This window comes from Cebus imitator, unplaced genomic scaffold (genome assembly GCF_001604975.1).
Source record: "Cebus imitator isolate Cc_AM_T3 unplaced genomic scaffold, Cebus_imitator-1.0 Scaffold148, whole genome shotgun sequence".
Lineage (NCBI taxonomy): Eukaryota > Metazoa > Chordata > Mammalia > Primates > Cebidae > Cebus > Cebus imitator.
This window is the reverse complement of record NW_016107463.1, coordinates 2,731,005-2,754,523: the sequence shown is the minus strand read 5'-3', so window position 1 is coordinate 2,754,523 and position 23,519 is coordinate 2,731,005. Positions and strand designations below refer to the sequence as shown.

Genomic DNA, 23,519 nt, shown 5'->3' with positions numbered 1-23,519 from the left:
TAGAGGAAATTTGATCACGGAAGTATTGGGGCACCACATAGGCCCTTCCAGGACCTTGAGAGGACTTTGCTAATAATCTGAAGGAAATGTATAAAGGCCCTTCCAGGACCTTGAGAGGACTTTGAGAGGACTGGAAGGGACTATTCCAGTAATAGGCCCTTCCAGGACCTTGAGAGGGCTTTGCTAATAATCTGAGGGAAATGTATAAAGCACTTCTGGTTTTAAACAGAGGAAGGTCATGATCTAACTTATGTTTTAAAAGGTTGTCTGTGTTTGATGTGTTATGAATGAACTATTGTGAGTCAGAGGCATAGGAACAAAACTCTTGTACTATCCAATAAAATATGATGGTTCAGTAGTGCAGAAGCCATGAAATAAATAATCATTGACATATTCTGAAGCTATAGAAACAGGATTTCTAGTAGAAGAGATGTGAAATGTGAAAGAGAAGAATAAAACATCACACCAAAGTTTTTGACCATGAGCAAATTGAAAAGTGAAATTTTACCAGTGGAGATGAGAAGGCAACATAAGGAATCATTTTGTAGGAGAAAAATCTAGATTTTATTTGTATGCATATTGAGTATAAGACATTTGTTAGAAATCTAAATGGAAATGAAGAGTAGGTATTTGGAAGTCTGTAGTTTGAGAGAGAATCCTGGACTAGAAATAGAGTTGTCACTGTATATGTACTTAATTTTTAAAACATAAATCAGGCTGAGATCAGCAAAAGAATGAATATAGAGAGGAATGAAAAGTTTGAGGACTCATGACTAGAGGATTCCAACATTAACAGTTTGGGATGAAGAAGATGAGCCAGCAAAGGAGACTAAGAAATAATAATAATAAGTGAGATAGAAGAAAAACAGAGTATGGAGTTCTAAAATACTCTAGAAGAAAACATACCGAAAAGGAGGGTATGAGCAACTGTTTCAAACTCTGTTGCTGTCATCTCAAATCAGTACTGGATTTATAGCAATGTGAAGCACTTCAAGAACCTTGGAAAAAGTGGTTTTGGCAACATAAAATTGGAGAGTTAAGAGGAAACCAGAGAAACAAAATTGAAAGCAGAGTATATAAACTTGTTTTAACTTTTTCAAATTCATCCCCATCATACCTTCTCTCCTTAATTTTGGTTAAGATATGATCTTAAATTTTACTTTATTGGAAGGTGTTAGTTATGAAATAACTAGATATATTGGTTATAAAATTACTTCTCTTCCATCAAACTACAAATATTCTTGCATCTGTACCTGTCATGTCCTTTGTTTTCTGTCCTGTTCCAATAAAGGATATTTCCAGCTTCTTATCAAATGGTCTTAGCACATTTGGGCCGTGATAACACACCATTCACTGGGTGGCTTATAAACAACAGAAATTTATTTTCCACAGTTCTGGAGGCTGAGAGGTCTAAAATCCAGGCACTAGCAGGTTTGGTATCTGGTGAGGGCCCACTTCCAGTTCATAGATGGTGCCATCTTCCACGTTGTTACATGGTTGGAGGGATAAGAGGTTTCTCTCAGGACTGTTTTGTATGGAACTTATCCTATTCATAAGGTCCCCATCCTTATAACCCAATCATTCCTCATGGCCCCACCTTCTAATACCTTCACATATTTCAACATATGAATTCTGAGTGGACGGGTGGGACACAAATATTCAGACCATTATTTCCCCTTCTTCTGTAGAATTAGTGCTATCTCTACTGAGACCAACATCACTGCATGCAAATTTGATCTTGCCATTTTCAGCTTCACAAAACATTCTTTCTTGACCTCACTATCTACCTAAATTCCTTCTTTTAACAGCCAAACATTTCCAAATAATTGTTTAGTTCTGTTTTTACGTATCCTATCCCTGCCTTCTCAAGCCACAACACATTTAAACATCAGAGATAAGGAGATCAATGAGGTGAAGTAAGGTACTAAAATCTGAGGATAATAAAAAGAAGTAACAATGAAGATAATATCAAAGTGGTCCTTCAGCCTTGGAGGAGAAAATAGTTAACTACAGATTTCAACAACTGGCCAGCTTCTGATGAATCTTTCCCTCAATCCTTTGCTCAGCAATGATGACTGAGACAGCTATTGGAAGAGAAGAATATACCAGAAGCAGAGGTGCAGGTAGGCAGAGGTGAGGGTCGAGGCCACCAGAGTGGAGAGGAAGTGGCAAGTGGGAACTAGTAGATACCATGGCACTTCTCCCTTCTGAAGTACATGTTCCTCCTGCTCTTAAGGAATAAATAAATAAACTTCAACAAAACTGGCAAGTACTAGCACCTGGGTTTGGGGACCTGCCACCCCAGGCGCCAGGCATACATATACCCAACTTAGCTGACATGCTCCGGGAAATTTGAGTTTATAAATATAAGACATCTGAAAAACTTAAATACTATAAAAGAAAACAATGGTTCCTCTATTCCACTCCTAAGTATTTATCCAAGATAAGTGAAAGCATATATCCATACAAAGTCTTGTTTACAAATATTCTTGGCAGCTTTATTAGTAATAGCCCCAAATTAGAAATAACCCAACCACCTATAAATCGGTGAATAAAGGATAGTATATCCACACAGTGGAATATTACTCAGCAATAATTTTTTTTTAAACTGAGCTAAAAAAACTGAGCAATGCAACAATACGGATGAATTTCAAATGCCTTCTACTAAGTAAAGGCTGAAGGGACTACAGACTATATGATTACATTTATATGATATTCTAGAAAAGGCAAAAGCATAGGAACACATAAAAAGATAAGTGGTTTCCCAGGACTTGGACTGGAGGGAAGAATATACTAAAAAGGAGAACCAGGGAACTTCTTCAGTTGAAGGAAATGTTTTCTTTGGAATGTGGTGGAAATTATATAATTGGATTCTTCTGTCAAAACGCAGAACTGTAAACTAAAAGAATGGAGTTTACAGTGATTAAACTATACCTCAATAAATCTGATTTAGAAGAAAAAACCATGTTAGCTACAACAAAGAACTTAATACCAGAATTGAAGGAAAGAATAGATACTGAATACATTCTTGAACTGGAATATCAGATCAAGAATTCCTCTTGAAGGAATTACAAAATAATAAATAGAAAAAATATGAAGAGCAAGAGACAATAAATACAGAATCAAAAGTGACAAAATCAGTATGATAAGAGTCCCATGAGGGAAGGAATATTTGCAAAAATAATGATATAAAAATTACCAAGAACGTAAGGGGAAGAAACAATTGAAGATATCATATGAAAGATCATAAAGAGTACCAATCAAAATAAGTTAAAAAGTGCATACATACATAATTTAAAACATTTTTAAGATCACACATAAAGTTTTAAAAGCTTACAAAACAACTCTGTAAACGATCACTCTATAGCAGAGGAACAAGTATCATGCTGACAAAATACTCATAAGTATGTTGTTGAAGAAAAACAACCCAGGGGGAAAGTGTTGAAGAGAGAGGACCTACAATTTTATGTGCGGCAAAACTATAATTTAAATGAAAAGGCAAGATAAAGATGTTATCATGGACAAAGTTCACAAAATCTATACAAAAAGATCTTACTTTATACAACTTGAAGCAAGATTCCAACAAGAAAAACAATAAATCCAGGGAAAAGCTTTGAATGTGTGCAAAATAAGGATCTAAATCAGAAATAAATATCTAAACAAAGGAAAGAGCAAGACATGTTCAGACATAAAGCTAAAAACAATACGAATAAATCGTAAGTGTATGTACTTGTATATATGGGTTAATTAAAAACAAGTGGAAAGTGAAAAATGCTATAGTACTTATAAAATTTGGGGAAAAGCCATTTGTAAGTTTTAAAATTGATAGAAAAATAAGCATAATAATTTTAATACGTGTAACTACCAAAAGTAACAAGATATAAAGTAAAATTTTCAAAATGTTCCACAGTAAATATCAAAATTGCCTGAGGAGAGCAGAGAAAGGCAAGAGAAAAAAACATTTTAAATAGAAAATGTAAAATAAGATAGCAAAAAATCACCCTAACATAACAAGAATTGAAATAATTATAAATGGCTTAAGGTCTCTGATAAAAAGAATCTAACTGAATGTAAAAATGATATCCAGAAATACGCTGTTCTGAAGAAAATTAGACAAGAGGGCATGAAAAAAAGTAAAATAACAGTAAAAGATACATGTAGGAAAACAAGAATTAGAAATTATAAAGTCACTATTTTAATACTGAAGAGAAAAACCTTAAATTAAAAAATGATTATATATGCTGATAAAGCTTCTAAAAATTCAAAAACAAGAATGAATGCCAACACACAAGCACCAGCAATATGGTTTCAAAATATACAAGTCGAATCTAATAAACACTTCTTTAGACTTACCTTCCTCTAACCCTTGACCATAATCAACACAATTATATTCGCACTCTCTTCTTATAGCTTCCATGATACCACACTGCTCTGATTTTCCTCTTACCACAATAGCCTTTCCATTCTCATTTGCTGGGTCTCCACCTCCTTTGTCAGACCTGTGATTTTCTGTTCCTTGGAGCTCTGTACAGGACACTCACAATGTCTATGTGACAATGACCCTCAAATACCTCTGATCTGCTTCAAACACACAGGTATAAGCTTTCATGATAAACACTTCAAATTCATTCTTGTCTAAAACTGGCATACCTTCTGCCTGCCACCATACAGCTCTTCCTTCACTGTTATCTATCTTCAAGGTGAGTCCTGCAGTTCATTCAAGATTCTTCTCTCTCCTTCACTACCCACACCCAAATTCTCAGCAAGCCTCAAACCCTCATACTTCTCTCTACCTCTTCTGAACCTACCCTATCCAGATCACCATCACTGACCGTTTCCCTGCTCTCAGCAGCCTCCTCGCAGCAGCCATATTGATCATCTTGTATGGTTTCATATTACTCCCGCCATGGTCTTATGTCTTCCCATTTTCCTTGGAATCCAAACTTCATACCATAGCAAGTAAGTGTTTAAATCACTGTGCACAACCCAGTTTCTCAACATCATTTTACACTCTTCACTCCTAGCTCAGTGTACAGCAAGCATATTGGCTATCTTCTTTATCTTTATACACACTAAGCTCTTTTGTGCTTCAGGAAATTTACACATGCCTGTCTCTCTGCCCGAAAGCTATTATTCCTGATCAAAATTTCTGTGGCTGGCTCTTTTCCTTCTTTGGGTCTCAGCTTGAATTCTACCCTTGATCACTACATTTAAACCATATACCTTAGGTTACTCAGCCTTGCGTAGGTTCCTAGTGCCTTGCAGCACCAGACTTAAGGTAGTTGTTTAAAAAATACCTACAGAATAAAAAATTGCCTTAAATTTAGTGGCCTAAAATACTGGGGATTTTTTAACACCATAAGCATTAAATATTTGTTAAAGAAACCAGTAATATACATTATTTTTCATATATAACTTCTTAAATCCTATTATTATATTTAATGTCTTTTACATGTTCAACAAATGAAACAAATATATATATATATATTTTAAAATTTATATAGTATCTTTGACAAATCGAAGTTTTAGATTAAAAGGCTTAAAGGATATATAACAAAATAGACTTCAAAATTATCTATTTGTGGATCCTCTGCTAAATTATAATTATTTAATATGACAATAATTGATTATTGGGTTTTCTATGTCATTACTAATGGATATTTGTTGATAATATTCCAGTTGAAAATCAGGATTACTCTTCCAGTTGTGTATAGTTCTGTACATTTGAAAATTACTTTAGATGCTTTGTGTCCCATGTTTTAAGAAAGGACAGGAAAAATGTATACTAATTCCAAGAAAATAAATAATTAAGGCTGACCAAAAAAACACAATAACTAACAATTATCAATAAAGGAAAAATTATAGGCATTTTGAAATTTGGATGAGTAGAGCTTAACTACATGTTTGAAAAAAATAATTTGGAGAAATGTAGCATTTTATACCAACAAATGAAAATAACTATTTTTTAATAAAAAAATACATAATTACAACAATTAAGTTTGGTAGTGTTCTAACAATCTAAAATATCCACTTTTATTTCCCTTTGAGTCAAAGAATAATGAAATAAATTCAATCAACAAAAAGAAAAAAAATTCCAGAAATGATACTTTTGTTGAAGCTCTTAGGCGAATTTTACTTTAGTCTACTTCATTTTTTTACTTCTCTAAGTGGCTACAAATTCCATAAATATTGAATCTATGGTTTGACATGAGAATGAGCCACATATTATACATTCTAAATGTCAATATTAAAAAAAAATTGGTCTAATATGTTGGCTTTCAAACTGTTTTAAACTTGACCCACAGAAAGAGGTTTTACTTTGCAACCCTGTACACACTTACCTTGCATTATATGTGTACATGTAAACAAATGTTGACAAAAGCTATACATTATTTGTAATCAAGTCTAATATCTACTATCTTCAAAAGTCTACTAAAAGTACTGATTGCAATTCACTAAATTTATTTTTCACTAAATTTATTTCCCAATTCACTATTGGACCTTGATTTGCAGTTTGGAAATCACTGATCTAATAAATCTTACAGTTCCATAAATTATATTAAATACATACATACTTTGACTGTGTCAGAACCCAACAATGTCTTTGGGGACCTTGAAGAAGAATCAGAAGAATGCTGAAAAAAAAGAAAGGAAGGAAGAAAGAAGAGAAAAGGAAAGAAAAGGACAAGCCTGTGAGGCATCATACGAAAGTAGAGGAAAATGAAGAGAAGCAAAGCAAATGTTTGAATTGCACATTCTAGTCTAAGGTATTACCATAGACAAGGAATCCTGTAAGACCTTATCAATGGTAGCACAGACCTCTTCAGTTTGCTGCCTGAGCTGTGCAGGAAAATACAACTGGAAGAATTGAAACCAGGTACTGGGTTAGTAATAAGTTTTGGGACTGCATACCAAAAGCAGGGGTAGTCTGAAGTTATTACCTCAAAAGGTGGTTCTAATGTGCTGTCCTTGGAGACACTTTCAGTCTTGACTGGTTCATCTAGTGCCTAGTGATAAATGAAATTGTTCTTATATGAGGCTTCTAGTCATACAAATGGAGTAGAAAAGTCTCTTCAAACAAAGTCTTTTATGTATTAATATTCTGAGAAAACAAATACTTAAAGTATTTGATGAGCCATTCTTTAACATTTTTCATGTTTGTTCAGTTTCTTCTGTGAAATTAGTATCTCCAATATAAGGTGTTAACAATAACAAAAGGACGTTGAGGGTTTATATTTGTTCAACTTTTTCCATTTTATTTTTTACTTAATTTTTGAATTTTTAAATTGATTAAGTGTGAGAATTTTTTCATTCACTAATTTGAACTTGTGGTAGAGACAGTGCTAGGTGCTCCTCACTGGATACTTTCATATTCCTGAGCACAATTATTCAATATTTCCTTGGCCTCAATAATTTATGTGTGAGCTTGTTACTGATTTCTTGTTGAATGAAATTTAAAGTAATGTGTAACTTCTGGTACAAGGCAGTTAAAAGTAGATGTGATTTTTCAACATAGTCTCTCTCATCTTCAGATAACTAAGATGCAAGACAAAAGCAGACAAACAATATTACGGAGTCACTATTGGAAAACAGCCATGTGGATGAGCTATCAATATACTGAGCTACACCAAATTATGGTGTGGGAAGAAAATAAATGTTGATTGTGTTAGGCCACTGAAATGTCAGGTTTTGTCTATGTAAGCAGCTAGTCCATGTAAATCTATGTAAGCAGCCCATGTTGCTTACACTGTAGCATTGTTTACATTGACTAATCCAGGCACAGAAGGCTATATATTTTTACAGATTTACCTCAGAATTTTTTCATTCATACTAACACCTAACCCAAGCAATACAATCTTAAAACACTTCACATAATTATGTAAATTTATTGCATTTATACAGTTTACTTCACTTGCTTTTAAGCTCTAATTGCCATATAAATTACATTTAAATCTGTAATTACATATGAAATTTAATTGCTGTTATAATTTTTACTTTAAATGCTTATATGCATTTTTTTTAATTGTAATAAAATCATATTTTACAGTTGACCACATATTTATCATTCTCATCCTCTGCATTCCTCCCTGAGGTTCTAAGTTTCTATTTGCTATTGTATCCCTTCAGTCTGAAAAACTTTTTTTAGCATTTTTTGTAGTACAAGCCTGCTATTAAGGAATTCTCTAGTTTTCTTTCAGCTAAAAATATCCTTATTTTGCTTTCTTTATGAAAGAAATTTTTCCTGGATATAGAATGTACAGTTTCTTTATCTCTCTCAGCATTTTAAATGTATCATTCCATTATCTTCTGGCCTTCATTCTTTCTGATAAGAAGTTAGCTAGTTATTATCATTTTGCTGTTCTTCTGTATGTAGCATGTAATTTTTCTCCACTGCCTTTAAGATCTTCTCTTTAATTTTTTATTTTTTGGTAAAACTGGGAGTCTCACTATGTTGTGTAAGCTGGTCTTGAACTCATGACTTCAAGCAATCCTCCCCACTTTCAGCTTCCCAAAGTGCTGGCATTATGGGTGTGACCACGCCCAGCTGCAAGTTGGGGGTGTCTAGGCATGGTTTTGTGAAATTTCTTTGTATTAAACATTCTTAGGATTATCTGGGTTTCTTGAAAGAATAAATTTGTATCTTTCACCAAATTTGGAAACACTTCAGCTATCAGTTTAAGTATTTGTTTCACTCCATTCTCCCTCAACTCTCCTGAAGTCTCAGAGACTTCAGTTACATTTCTATATTATCACACAGGTCGCTGGAACTCTTAGGTGATTTCTATCACATCATCTTCAATTTCACTGACTCTTCTGTTATTTCCAACTTTTTCTTAAACCAATCCAGTAATTTTTTTATCTCTAATATCTTTTTTAGTTCTAGAATTGCCATTTGATTCCATTTTATAGTTTCTATTTTTGTGCTAAGAATTTCTATATGTTAGTTTATTATGAGTATACTCATAATAAACATATAGAACATATTTATAATAATTGCTTTAAAATCCTTACCAGTTAATTACAACATCTGGAGCATCTTTGCTATTAATTACATTTTCCCTTGAGTATAAGTTACATCACTCTGGTTTGTTTTTGTTTTTGTTTTTTGAAGCTGAGTTTTGCTCTTGTTGCCCAGCCCAGGCTGGAATGCAATGGCACAATCTTGGCTCACCATAACCTCCACTCCCAGGTTCAAGGGATTCTCCTGCCTCATCCTCCTGAGTAGCTGAAACTACGGCATGCACCACCACGTCCGGGTAATTTTTTGTATTTTTAGGAGGAACGGGGTTTCTCCATGTTGGTCAGGCTGGTCTTGAACTCCTGACCTCAGGTGATCTGCCCACCTCGGCCTCCCAAAGTGCTGTGATTACAGGCGTGAGCCACAGTGCTTGGCCTATATCCTGAATATTTTGAATTATATGTTAGGAAGACTATGGATTCTATTATGGTCTTCTAAGGAATATTATCTTTATTAGTTTACTTTTTGTTATTGTTTTACTCTTTTAACCTCTCTGCACCCAGAGCTGCTTTGCTTGGCAATCTGTTGTGTCTTCTTAAGATCCCCATACATATTTATATACATGAATTTGTTCTTAACAAGTCAGTGGTATTATATCTTTTTCAATTATTAACCTAGCACTGGAGATCTGAAGATTAAAAAAATAGTTTCACTTAACTTTTCTGAGTTCTAACATCTAAAGATCAACAGTTTTTAAAAGTTATGTTTATTTCTAATTAATATCTAGGGCAAAATCCAACTTATTGATAGGGTCTTGGCATTTTTTTTTAATTATGCTTTAAGTTCTGGGACACATGTGCAGAATGTGCAGGTTACATAGGTATACACGTATGGTGATTAGCTGCACCAATCAACCCATCATCCATATCAGGTATTTCTCCTAATACTATCCCTCTTCTAGCCCCCACCTCACAACAGGCCTCAGTGCGTGACGTTCCCCTCACTATGTCCATGTGTTCTCATTGTTCAACTCTCACTTATGAGCCAGAACATGTGGCTTTTGGTTTTCTGTTCCTCTGTTAGTTTGCTGAAAATGATGGTTTCCAACTTCATCCATGTCCCTGCAAAGGACATTAACTCATCCTTTTTTATGGCTGCTTAGTATTCCATGGTGTATAGGTGCCACATTTTCTTTATCCAGTCTATCATTGATGGGCATTTGGGTTGGTTCCAAGTCTTTGCTATTATGAATACTGCTGCAATAAACATACGTGCGCATGTGTCTTTATAGTGAAATCATTTATAATCCTTTAGGTCTATACCCAGTAATGGGATTGCTGGGTCAAATGGTATTTCTGGTTCTAGGTGTTTGAGTAATTTCCACATTGTCTTCCACAGTGGTTGAACTTACACTCCCACCAACAGTGTAAAAGTGTTCCTATTTCTCCACATCCTCTCCAGCATCTGTTGTTTCCTGACATTTTAATGATCACCATTCTAATTGACATGAGATGGTATCTCATTGTGGTTTTGATTTGCATTTCTCTAATGACCAGTGATGATGAGCTTTTTTTCATATGTTTGTTGGCTGCATAAATGTCTTTTGAAAGGTATCTTTTCATATACTTTGCCCACTTTTTGATGTTTTTTTCTTTTAAATTTGTTTAAGTTATTTGTAGATTCTGGATATTAGACTTTTGTAAGATGGGTAGATTGCAAAAATTTTCTCCCATTCTGTAAGTTGGCTGTTCACTCTGATGATAGTTTCTTTTGTTGCACAGAGGTCTTTAGTTTAATTCAATCTCATTTGTCAATTTTGGCTTTTGTTACCATACTTTTTGGTGTTTTAGTCATGAAGTCTTTGCCCATGCTTATGTCCTGAATAGTATTGCCTAGGTTTTCTTCTAGGATTTTATAGTTTTAGGTCTTACGTTTAAATCTTTAATTCATCTTGAGTAAATTTTTGTATAAGGTGTAAGGAAGGGGCCCAATTTCAATTCTCTGCACATTTTTAGCCAGTTTTCCCAACACCAATTATTAAATAGGGAATGCTTCCCCATTGCTTGTTTTTGTCAGGTTTGAAAAAGATCAGATGGTTGTAAATGTGTGGTGTTATCTCTGAGGCCTCTGTTCTGTTCCCTTGGTCAATATTTTTGTTTTGGTACTGGCATCATGTTGTTTTGGTTACTGTAGGCTTATAGTACAGTTTGAAATCAGGTAGCATGATGCCTCCAGCTTTGTTCTTTTTGTGTATGCAGTCAATTTGGCACCAAACTTTCTGTCTCTCTAATGATGTGAACTAGCCAAAATCTCTATTCCATTGTTTTCCCCTCAGCTGGCCTAATAGGCACATTCAATAGTCATCCAGCGATTTGGGCAGAGTTTATCTACTGCATTTATGGCTCCTTTTGGCACTCTCTTTTCCTGGACTCCCTCGTTACTTTCCAGTTCCTGTATAACCTTACATTATGTTCTCTGTTTCTTCATCTAATAACTCTGCAGGGTTGTTGCTGAATTTTCACTACTGCATTGTGACCAGACAAGGGACAACCCATAAAGTGAAAAAGCATAAAATATGGTGACCAACCTAGTGCCATATTTTTCTTATGAGCATTGACTCTACTGCAGTTTCTACCTGCCTTGGCCATGTTTCAGTATCTTCAGGCCGTTCTTTTTTATATTCTTATCCAGAGTTTATCGTTGTTATCTGTAAAAGAGTTGGTCCAATACAAGCTGTTCCTCCATTTGCAGAAGCAGGATAAGGCAAGCTAATTTAAAATTAATTTTAATTTCAATTTTCAACACATATTTTCTGTATCACAGAGATTGCATAAATTCAATCTCAAACCCTGTCTCAGGGTAGGCTTGTGACTAAAGGTTATTTTTTTCCTACTCTAAGCCTAGATTGATGTTAGAAAACGTGATGGCCATTCACAGTGGTTCACACCTGTAATCCTAGCCCTTTGAGAGGCTGAGGCAGAAGGATCACTTGAGCCTAGGAGCTCAAGACCAGCCTGGGCAACATAGTAAGATCCCATCTCTATAAAAAATTTTAAAAATTAGCTGAGTGTGATGAAATACACCTGCAGTTCCAGAAACTTGAGAGACTAACATAGAAGGATGGTTGAACCCAGGAGTTCAAGGCGGCAGTGAGCCTTGATCACACCACTGCACTCCAGCCTGGGCAACGGAATAAGACCCTGTCTCTAAAAAATTAAAAAGGGGGATGTCATTTCCCTTTGAAAATGTTTTTTCTCATTCTTCTTGCAACTGAGAGTGTAACCATTCAAAACTCTTGACTTTTTAATTGTGATGCAATTCTAGTTCTCTATATTACCAAAGCACCAGCACCATGATAAATGTTCTGAATTTCAGCCTGCTTTTAGTATTTGACCCTTGGGGATTTCCCCCACTCTTTTTTTTAATAAGCTCAGCTTTATACTGGGTTGAACACACACGGAATTGTCAGTATTCAACTGAAAATTATTTGCCAAGATGGCAATCTCATGTGGTTTGACCTGTTTTTTAATACAATTTTTAAATTGATCCTCGATTCTAGGCATTTTACAACAGGAAGTTTTTCAAGCACTATAGTTTCAATACACTTTCAAAGTTTGAAAATGTACCACCAGAAAGGTTACACAAAAAATATATGCCATGAGTTCTGAAGACAGTTACAAAAGAAGTTACCAAAAATGCAATGAGCAATTATAGGCACAAGGCAGTTACTTTCAAGAGAGATATCATCACTTGAATATATATGTTCTGGTAGATTTGTAAACAGACAAATGAAACACTCAGTTCTCTATCGTCATGTATTATATAACTTTTTAGATTACAGGCTGCCCTGTCCTCTTAGATCTACCTCCTATTGCTCATTTCTTTATTCCCATTCTGAGGTAGACATATCCTGACAGAAAGTGTTATGCCAGCCATGAAACCATGGAATCCATTGCTCATCAAAATCTATTTTCCTCTTTCTAACAGTCAGGGATCTCTATCCAGAGCTATTAGCCTTGACAAGGGTTACCAGGTCCAGATGGTAGACTTGCCATTTTGGCATGGGATATGCCGCTAAGAATTCAGAAAAGTGACTTTAAAAGATGAAATTTTACCATCCCCATGTTTTAATCACTCATATATTGTCTGGACATTTTTGTTTTCAAAGTCCACTTCTCTGTGTTAAATCAAAAAATTTGAAAGACTGGTTATGATAACCTAATAAAAACACTTAAGATTGCTTCTTTCTTACCATAACAAAAATCTATTTTATGCATGCTTTCTTCATTCTTTAAAATTATGAGTAATCATGAGAAATGATTGGCAAGGAACTGAAATTTTTATCAATATAACTCTTCACTGGTGTTCAGATGGTTTAATATTTCCCTGGATGGTGTTTCAATCTCCTCCTGTTCACCTTGTTCATAGGGTAGAGGTTCCTTTACTTGTATTACAGAAATAGGTGGTTACATAATTCCTGATACTGTACAGATAAAAGCCACAACAGTTTATTAGTCACATATGCTCACAGTCCAGGGAAGGGGCACACCACATACCATGCAGGGCCATATGGAGGATGCAATAAGGAACAATCAGGGGTTGTGGGTAACCGGAGAGTAATGTGCCCCTGGTTCCACCAAAGGATATGATTGGTTTGTTTGAACTGGATCCTATTACTAAGGCATACTCAGGAATTGCACCTGGTCATTTAGATAAGGAGGGCTGTTCGGCTAGAAACCTTATCTGCAGGAGAGGAGCAAAGGAGATAACTTGCAATTAGGCCATTTGAGGCTCTCTCACATATAGCAGACATCAAGGTAGCACACAATATTGGGCCTTAATTTTAGGCCTTACACACACCACATGTGACCTCTACTATAGTGATAATTATGAAGATGAAAAATGTCAGAAATTAAAGACCAGGACTAACAACCAGCTCCTCAGGAGGGAATTTTGTTCTGGCTCTTGCTCAGCATTCCAACAATGCCTTTCATATGCTCCTCACTCTCAGGCTGCCCCCACCCAAAAAGAACCTTTTGAGTTCTTTGAATTTGTGGTGATCTTTGGAACTACATGTCATTAACTCTCCCTAGATCCACTCTCAGTTCACTTAGAGAATTCCTATTCATCCTGAAGATCCAAATCAAACTCCTTTATAACGTCTTTCTTGGCCTCACACTAGGCAAAGTGAGTCATTCCCTGTTTGGGGAACCATATCGCTTTGCACATATGTTAAGCATATTGTATCATAATTACTTTTTAAACTGTATCTCTCCCCTACTGGACTATTCGCCCTATTAGACTACAGAAAAGATATTTATCTTTGTAGGTCCAGGACAGAGAATATGACAGGTGCTCAGTAAAGATCTTTTTGATGAATCACTGGGTAAACCAGCATATAAATGAACTTAAGTTAAATTAATAAATGAATCATAGAAATAATGTTATTTAAATACTTTCTGGTAAAATGCTCTAGATGAGTGACTTAAACTCTTTGAGTAATTTAATTAACAAATAAATGATATCTTTTTCTATGTTACAGTTAAATTTGTTTACCATGAAAGATTTGAGCATATAACCAATGTTAGTGCAATGAGATTAATTCCTTCTTAAAACCCAAACCAACTAAGATTAATATTTTAATTAGTCTGTGAAAACTTACTGCTGGCAAAAATAAAACTTTTATTAGTTACTTGTGATACTGAAATTCACCCAGAGATCGACAAAACTATCTACTCACGTCCCATGGAAAACTAGACTATAACTGATGTTAGGTCTCAGTAATGCTGAAATTTTGAGAGCAACAAGAATATTCAGACTATTTTTTTAAAAATTGGATTGGGAGCTTATTTTGAACTTAAATAGTCATGAAATTTACTATAATTGATTTTGTGTAATTGACTCCGAGTTACTTGTCAGACATATCATTGTGATACACACTCTTTCTAGCAACCATAAAAAGTAGCTTCTTTTTCTATTGTTCAAAAATTTATTTTAAAAACATATTTTAAATCTCAATTGGTAAGAATTCTGACCAGAGGTTGCTTTTTGACAAGTTAGCCAGCACGATGATACTATTTCTCTAGATTTTTTTGTTTTGGATACAAGTCTCTTAAAATAGCATCTAATAAATTATTATTAAAAATGTGTATTTTCTACCAAATTGGACTAAAGAAATTGAGGCATAAATTGGACATTCTTTGACCTCATTCATCTTAAAAAATTCTTAACTAATACAAATAATCAGAAATACTTTCATTAGAATTGTTTGCAGTTTGCTCAAAAGTGCCAACTTTGGGACTCAGCTTTTGAAGACACTAAATCTTATAGCAGAAAATAGTTTCTGAACTTAGCACTACATAAAAATTAAGAGCCAAGAACTATGAAAAAGCATTGTAAATCAAAGTCCTTATGTAAAAGTATGCCAATAAACTGTAATAGGTATTCCCAATTATAAGTGTCTCTGATGAAACTGCAAACACATTTTAGTCAAATATATTGAGTCAATCTAATCTGTTCCCTTAAAATATAGGATTAAGTTCTAAAAATTAGGAGTTGGAAAGTAAACTGCCTCCAACAGAAGAATGATCTAACAGAATCTGTAAACTTTTTGTTATGCCTATTTGATTAAATTTCAAAAATTTCATGCCTGAGTTATTAGATTTTAGTAATGATCAAGTCAACCACCGAAAATGATTTATGTTAACCCTAAATGCTCCTATACTTTGCTAATATGGCCTGGTTTTGGTAGAATAAATCCCCTGAGAACTACAAAGTACTTACCGGACTAATACAAAACCATTTGTAGGAATGTAGATATTAGTAGAAAAATAAATCTCACTTTGATTGTCTAGTTGGGGATTCATGTCTGAATAACATTCAGCTCTGAAGAAACTGGAAAAAAGTACACTGCAAATCAAAGGAGCTTGCAGATATATAAAAATAGGGTTTCTTTAAAGATCTAGGAATATTTGCCAGTAAAATATTTTCACATGATTGGTTTAAAAATTTCAAGAACTGAAAAACTCTACTTGGTGATTTTACTACCAAGAGCTTTGGAAAGTTAAATGTTTGTTCCTCCTACAGGGAAGGGAGCTTTTGCAAACCATTACAGCCAGTTTCAAACCCATTCCAGCAAAGCTCAATAGTAGGAGAATTTACACTTTTTTTTCATTTAATTAATGATGTCAGAAGGGTGTTCTTTATTCCAGCCAGTACCTCCTTCACTGTAATTTGCTTCATCTCTTTCAGTAGTTCAAGAAGTTGAGCTGGTTTGTAATCCATCACTCTCTCAAATCATCTCAGAGCTACATTATTTCCCATTTTCTTTTAATTTTTCCACATAAAAACAAAATATTCTTGTTGCTCTCATTTAATGAAGATATCAATATATTTTAGCAAGTAATGAAAACAAATGTTGTAGGCAGGAATCCCATATCGGCATCCCTGGCTCAATAATTCACTGTAGCTAGCTGATATCACTGCAGGGTAGCAAACAGGGAAGGCTGAGCACCAATTGGAACTCTTCTGAGGTCCAATTTAGGAACTTAGTAACCCTGATGCTTTAGGGAATTTACTTGGCTTCTTTGGGCATCAAATTCTTCACAGAGCTGTGAAGATGAAGGCGCACTCAGCTCAATGTCTGATACACTAGAGTATTCAATATGGTAGTCATTGTGACTGTATTGTCTAATCTTGGAAAGGTGACAGCTTACTTCCCTTCTAGCAGAAGGCCATTCTATAAGCTTTTCCATGGAAGTAGAATTGATGAGGCTTATTCTGTCCTAAAGAAAGAATCTTTGCTATTGTTGTTTTGATTGGCGTACAATAGTCTACTTTATTTTTATATGCCTATGAGCAAAGCTTTGCCTTAAGATCCAGTGGAATAAAATTGGAATTTTAGAGGCTTATCTGGCCCCAAACTAAACTTTTATTCAATGAACATCTAATGAAGAATATAGTATATCTATCTCCTCAAAAAGTTCAAGATAGGTAAAGAAAGCAATAAATATGCATAATTCAATGCAATTTGATAAGGTTTTTTTTAAAATTATGCACATATTAGACAACTACCTGAGAACTAGTTACCATAGATTTGAGTCCTGGACTCTTCTCTACTATTAAAGAAATTGGGAACACATTTGCCTCTTGTATGAAAATCTAAATCAAGCAATGTTTCTCTAATATAGATTATGTGCTAAATTAGTAGTAAGGCTTCGTTAAATTTTTAAGACATAAAAGGATTTTTTTGTTGTTGTTTGAGACTGAGTCTCACTGTCACCCAGGCTGGAATGCAGTGGTACAATCTCAGCTCACTGCAACCTCTGACTCCCAGATTCAAGTGATTCTCCTGCCTCAGCCTCCAGAGTAGCTGGGATTACAGCCTCCTGCCACCACAACCAGGTAATTTTTTTTTTTTTTTAATTTCCAGTACAGACAGTGTTTCACCGTGTTGGCCAGGCTGGTTCCGAACTCCTGACCTCAGGTGATCCACCCGTTTCAGCCTCCCAAAGTGCTGGGATTACAGGTGTGAGCCACCATATCTGGCCAAGACATAAAGATATTTTAAAATACTCTCACCTAAGGACATATGTTTAATGAGATTGGAGTCTACCAACTCATGCTTTAAAAAATTAAATAGGCAACTAAGCTGGGTGTGGTGGTGCATACCTGTAGTCCCAGCTACTCAAGAGGCTGAGGCAAGAGGATTGCTTGAGGCTAGGAGTTCAAATCTAGCCTGGGCAAAATAGCAAGACCCCATCTCAAAAAAAATGAAACAAAAAAATCAAAGAGGCAACTTAGAATAAATAGACTTGACAGCTGACAGGATATATCAAAATTATGCCTTTCTCTTTTTATGCCATCATTTTTATTAGCTATTCAAGTAACTAATTTTATATTCCCTGCACCAGAAAAAAAATATGTTTATCCTATCACTTTTCATTTAAAGGATTAAACCTGTAATTATCTTTTGCTTCATATACAGCTGAGCTGCTCCAGAATTCTTCTGTCAAGTACACACTTCTTATCAATTAAACATATCATGAAAATGGCAGATAGCAATGCAATTCATTAGGAACACTGCACCTAGCCCCAGCCTTAATTTTATCCTCAGAAATACAAGGAGGGAAACAGAAAATTTAAACTACTTTCAAGGAAAAAACTTATATTTTCATGGAAAAATATTGGTAAGACAATAAAGATGCCTATTACTTGATTTTATGGAAATATTTCTTCATTCTCTCTTCCTTAAGACACCTGCATGATAAAAATAATAATCTATTTACTTGGAATATTAATATGTGCCTAACTGTTTAACTTTTGGCCTATTGCTATCAGACTCAGATGATAAGAAGAAAAACTAGTCAATGAAAGAGAAGTCTTTAACATTCTCTGACAAAGACAGCAATATGCACATCAAGACTGATATGGTCCCCACCCAAATCTCAACTTGAGTTGTATCTCCCAGAACTCCCATGTGTTGTGGGAGGGACCCAGGGAGAGGTAATTGAATCATGGGGGCCTGGTCTTTCCCATGTTATCTTCATGATAATGAGTAAGTCTCAGAGATCTGATGGGTTTATCGGGGGTTTCTGCTTTTGCTTCTTCCTCATTTTCTCTTGCTGCCACCATGTAAGAAGTGCCTTTCACCTCCCACCATGATTCTGATGTCCCCAGCCATGTGGAACTGTTAAGCCCAATTAAACCTCTTTTTTATCAGCAGAGTAAAAACAGACTAATACAAAGACTAAAAATAAAGTCCATATCAAAGTTATTTTATCTATAGACCTCAGTACATTGTTGAACATATTGTGATAAAGTCTATGGACAGTCACAATATAAAGTCATCTGATTACTTTATAATCATTAGTATTTCATCCTTCTGTCATTCTTGGAGACGGTGATTGTTGGCAGGAAATTAAGCCAAAGACCCTGATGAAGCCAACACAATAAAAATCACACCTTACATTTCTCTCTCCCTATAACTCCTTATTTAAAACCTAAGCTACAAATGCTTCCTTCCTAAAGGTTCACAGGACAAAAATGATAAAATGTGGAATAAGCTATAAATTTAAATTGTGATGCAGACAATAAATTATAGAGGAACCCAAAACCTCATGTTCCCTGCCAACAAAGTGTACTCTTTTAAAAATGATGGGCCTCATCCAGGGGTGATTAAAGCTGAAACCAATCCAGTAATTCAATGAGAGCTTAATGTCTCATTGCAAGGGATGCCTGTATTTCAATTTGGAGAAAATCTTGCTTTAAAAAATAGCATATTCTAAAAAGTAAATCTGGTTTCTCATTAATTATACTATATGCTGTAGAACAAAATGTGGCATAAAATACCCACCACGGGTATAATCTGGTTGGAGGGATAATTAATTGTTGAAATGCTAAGACCATGAATTATTTTTGTTAGCTTCAGCTTCAAGGCATTCCACAGCATGGACCCTACCCAAGTATTATAATGAGTCTACAGCATTATCCTATCCCTGAATTGTGGTGTTCTGTGTGATATCAAAGGGATCTCAGATCAGTTTCTATGATTTAAAAGATTCCAATATTTTTATTCTTCCAGAAATAGATGAGTTCTTGAAGAGTATAGTCCTAATTTTCCACTCAATTCAGAAATAAATCTCTTTGATATCAATGGCATAAGATAAAGTCTATTGTATAAGCAGATGGGAATAAAGGACTAAATTACCAGATTTATACTTTAAAACTATAATACTGAAAGAAGCAATACAACATCACTCAAGAAGTATTATTGAAAATGGAGGTAACTCATAAAAACTTTAGATAAGACTTTGATATTTTAAAACTCTTAAATAGTAAAATTTCTTATTGAGGAACACATAACGGGAAAGCCAGCAGAAAATATGTGGAATAATTTGAAGGACCTAAAGAAAAAAAAAATTCACATCACATCTGTGACCTTTGAAAGTGTTAAATATTTATGGTCCAAAACCAATTTATAGTGGCCAAGAGACAATAACCTCTGCTAGTACTAATACAATAATCCAACACTCTCTACAATAACATTATTTTGAATTTAGATATCATACTTATACTTTTTGTATGAAAAATAGAAGTAATAATTTTCCTACAGAATGTTTTATTTAAAATTAAAAACATAAAGCCATTCACATATGAACTTATGTAATAGGCTAAATACATATCAATACCACCATACATATTTATGAAATGGGTTTTAATGAAATTGGAAATTAATGATTCTTCATTTTTATTGACTAATGAATATATTATAAACTCTATAATTCAGTTAATTGGAAGAGAATTTTGGAAACAATCATAATGGAGAGACTCTGGAAACAGTACTGACATCTAGTCTTATTGTATAAAAGATTTTCAGAAAGAATTAGCTGTCATTTTTCTAAATAGGAAATTAACATAGTAGCCACACACAGTTCCAGGAGAATGTGCCTAGACGAGGTAAGACAAGCATAAGGGAAGGACAAAGATGAGAGCAGGCTCCTCATCTCCTCTTTGCCTCACTGCTGATGGACAGTGATTCTTCTGTATCTGTGAAAGCACACACTTGTGACCAGGTTCCAGAAATTGCCATCCAAAATAGGCAGAGAGTCTGTCGTGTGGGAACCCTGCCACCATCTCCCACCATTATGGCCCTAGGTGGGAAATAAGGGACAATGGGAAAGTGTCCCTCTCTACATCTTCCTGAAGTCTCCTGAAATTCATGTTTTAGTCCTATCTCATTTTTAACAGGCAATAAGGTGCAGAAATTCAGGAGTGATACTAGAGAAAAAGCTGCAGATTTTCCTGCAGCCTAGTAAACCACCAGTTCAAAGCACTTACATATACAGAACACAAATTGGACACCACCTGTGTATAATTTGAAATTAATGTCCACCAATTACTGGTAGTAACTAGTCTAGTAGTAACGTCCATTACTTATTCCACTAACAATAACAATTTCTACTTATTAGACAAGAGATCATACAAAGGTTTTATTCTCCAGATCATGCTAATAGAATAAGAATGTAGATTTATAAACCAGTGACCAAAATACCACCTGGTTGACAAACAACACTTTGATAAATGATAGTAACAGTCTTTGAAACATTATAATTACACAGAAAAAAAAAAAAGGATTCAGTACACTGAGAAATGAATTGACTAAATACATAATTATAAACATAATATATGAAGTGAATAATTTCACAGTCTTGGTAGCTCATTTCACTTTGATTCTGATATCAGTGCTCTATTTTACTTTCATTTTAAAAATGCATAATATCTTTATTAAACAAGAGGATTTAATTTAATGTACCTACTTATGTAACAACCTGTAATTTTATTATTAATGATCCTTAATAGCAAAGCAAAAATCTCCTGGAGCCATGTGAAAGCAGTTGGGTCATTGAGAGTTATCTAATCTTCCCTTCCATTTGTAAAAGAAGGATCACTGGCTGGCAAGAATGGATGAAGAGGTTTATTCCACAATGAAAATCTATGAGGCTAAGTTGAAAACTCAGCTATAACATCTGGGTATTGGTATAGTACCATGGTGGAAGCTACTGCTTAGTCACCAAGTTTTGACCAGTCAACAACCAATGTGGCCAATTGTTCACAAATAATTCCATTTCACCTCAATTCTTTCGATCAATATGGATAGATATGAAAGTTCTTGAATATAATAATTATTTTAAATTCCAAAGAACAGGGATCTATCTAAATCTGAATCGTTTCCCAAAGCTGTTTGACAGTGGACTAAACATCTCTAGGCTCCTATTCAGCCTCTAGTGATAACCAGTAATGTCTCCAATTATATTCACCAAAATGTTTTCATCACATCATCCTAAACTAAGAGCAGAATGTTATTTTAGTAAAGGCAGAACTTTAAAACAGAAATCTTCCCAACAGAAATTTTAGAAAACATTTTAAAAATCACATTAGAAATGTAAAATTCACTGTTTTGAGCCAACACTGACCTTCTGTTCCAAAAGCAATGTGTTTGTAGGGATTGCTGCAAAATCCTTGTAGCTTGACTTGGTCTTGTATTGCTAGAATGGGCAACCAGAAAGCAAGAGTAGAGATGAAAATGGAAAGGAATACGGCATAATTTTCAGACAGTTCTACCAAGTTAAATGACACATTATCAAATGAAGAAAAGGGTTATTATGCTGAACAACTAGTTTCTGACAGAAAAAAATTAGTTTACCATGTTAATATTAGAGTGAGAAGCAAAGAAATGCCACAGTAAAATATCAGCCTAGAGATTACAGGCAATTACATGCTACTCAGTTTCAGAGCTTAAAAACTTCCTTTACACAAAGTTATACATAAATGTTTCATTAGCAGCATACCCTCAGGCGTATTATTCTATACATGAGGACAGGACATGGTTCTGCTTAATTCTCAAAGGAATGTTTCTTTTTTAGAGTGTCACAAATAACAAATATTATGCCAATAAGTGTAATTGAGCTCTTGATCATTTTCTTGCATCCACAAAGATCAAAAAACATAAAATTTAGCAGCCATTTTTTATACAAGCAGCAAAGTAGTCAATAATTTGAACATAAATAATATCAGCAATGTAACTCTCTAAAGAAAAACAAAAAGCACATCCTCTGGATCTTAAACTACTTTTTTAAATCTCATCTGCACTTTCTAATAATTATGTTAATGAAGCAAATGCTAAAACTTCCTAAGTGTTAAGTATGACTCAGAATAGTATAGTTCAGTGTTGCAGAATATTTGGGGGAGGGGGCAAGCATGAGGAAGCTGTAGAAATCAGGATAAAAATGCATAATCAAAAACTCAGTTTCGATACTGCTCTGAGTCTCCAGTTGCTTAACTCAGTTCAAGGCTCCTGTCACTTCAGATGCCCTTGCCTCAGGTAATTTCCCTAGTGGCCAGAACCAGTGAGGAAATTGGCATGGAGCTCCAGACTATCTTAGTGTCTTTAAAAGCAAACCAAAGTGTCTGCAGAAGACAGTGCCATCAAATAAAATTGAAACTTGGGTTTTAAACATGTAATTGAAGGAAACTTTCTTTAAACGGGGTTGTGAAGATAAGAGGCTAGAACCTTCATTTTCCTTAGGAAAAAGTTGAAGTCGTTAGGAATCAAAGTGTCAGGCCCAACAGAAAGTCAACATCCAGCTAACAGCAGAACACATTCTTTCTTTCTTTTTTTTTTTACTGTTTTATTTCTTTTCTTGCATTACAGATAGTGAAAATGAATTAGCAACCCAAGGACTGCATTTCAACAAGTGACATAGAAAGTCCCACTAGCAGGCTGGGTGCAGTGGCTCACGCTTGTGATCCCAGCACTTTGGGAGGCCAAGGCAAGCGGATCACAGGGTCAGGAGTTTGAGACCAGCCTAGCCAATATGGCAAAACCCCATCTCTACTAAAAATACAAAAATTAGCTGGCCGTGGTGGCGTACACTTGTAGTTCCAGCTACTTGGGAGGCTGAGGCAGAAGAATCTCTTAAACCCAGGAGGCAAAGCTTTCAGTAAGCCAAAGCTACTGCACTTCCAGTCTGGGCAACAGAGCAAGACTCCGTCTCAAAAA

At 34.8% G+C, this 23,519-nt stretch overlaps 1 protein-coding gene across 13 annotated transcripts in view; it reads right to left on the bottom strand.

The window, feature by feature from the left end:
• The window catches only part of LOC108314151 (muscular LMNA interacting protein), a 269,710-nt gene that overhangs the window by 98,659 nt on the left and 147,532 nt on the right, over window positions 1-23,519 (bottom strand). For 10 of the 13 annotated variants that reach the window (XM_017542898.2, XM_017542908.2, XM_017542904.2 and 7 more), the window contains 4 exons: window positions 21,934-22,005; window positions 6,942-7,007; window positions 6,775-6,858; window positions 6,576-6,635 (listed from right to left, as the gene is read on the bottom strand). In XM_017542898.2, coding sequence (XP_017398387.1) covers window positions 6,576-6,635; window positions 6,775-6,858; window positions 6,942-7,007; window positions 21,934-22,005 — 282 coding nt within the window. The remainder of the gene's footprint in view (window positions 1-6,575; window positions 6,636-6,774; window positions 6,859-6,941; window positions 7,008-21,933; window positions 22,006-23,519) is intronic. The other 3 variants (XM_017542901.2, XM_017542902.2, XM_017542906.2) reach the window with 3 other exon arrangements.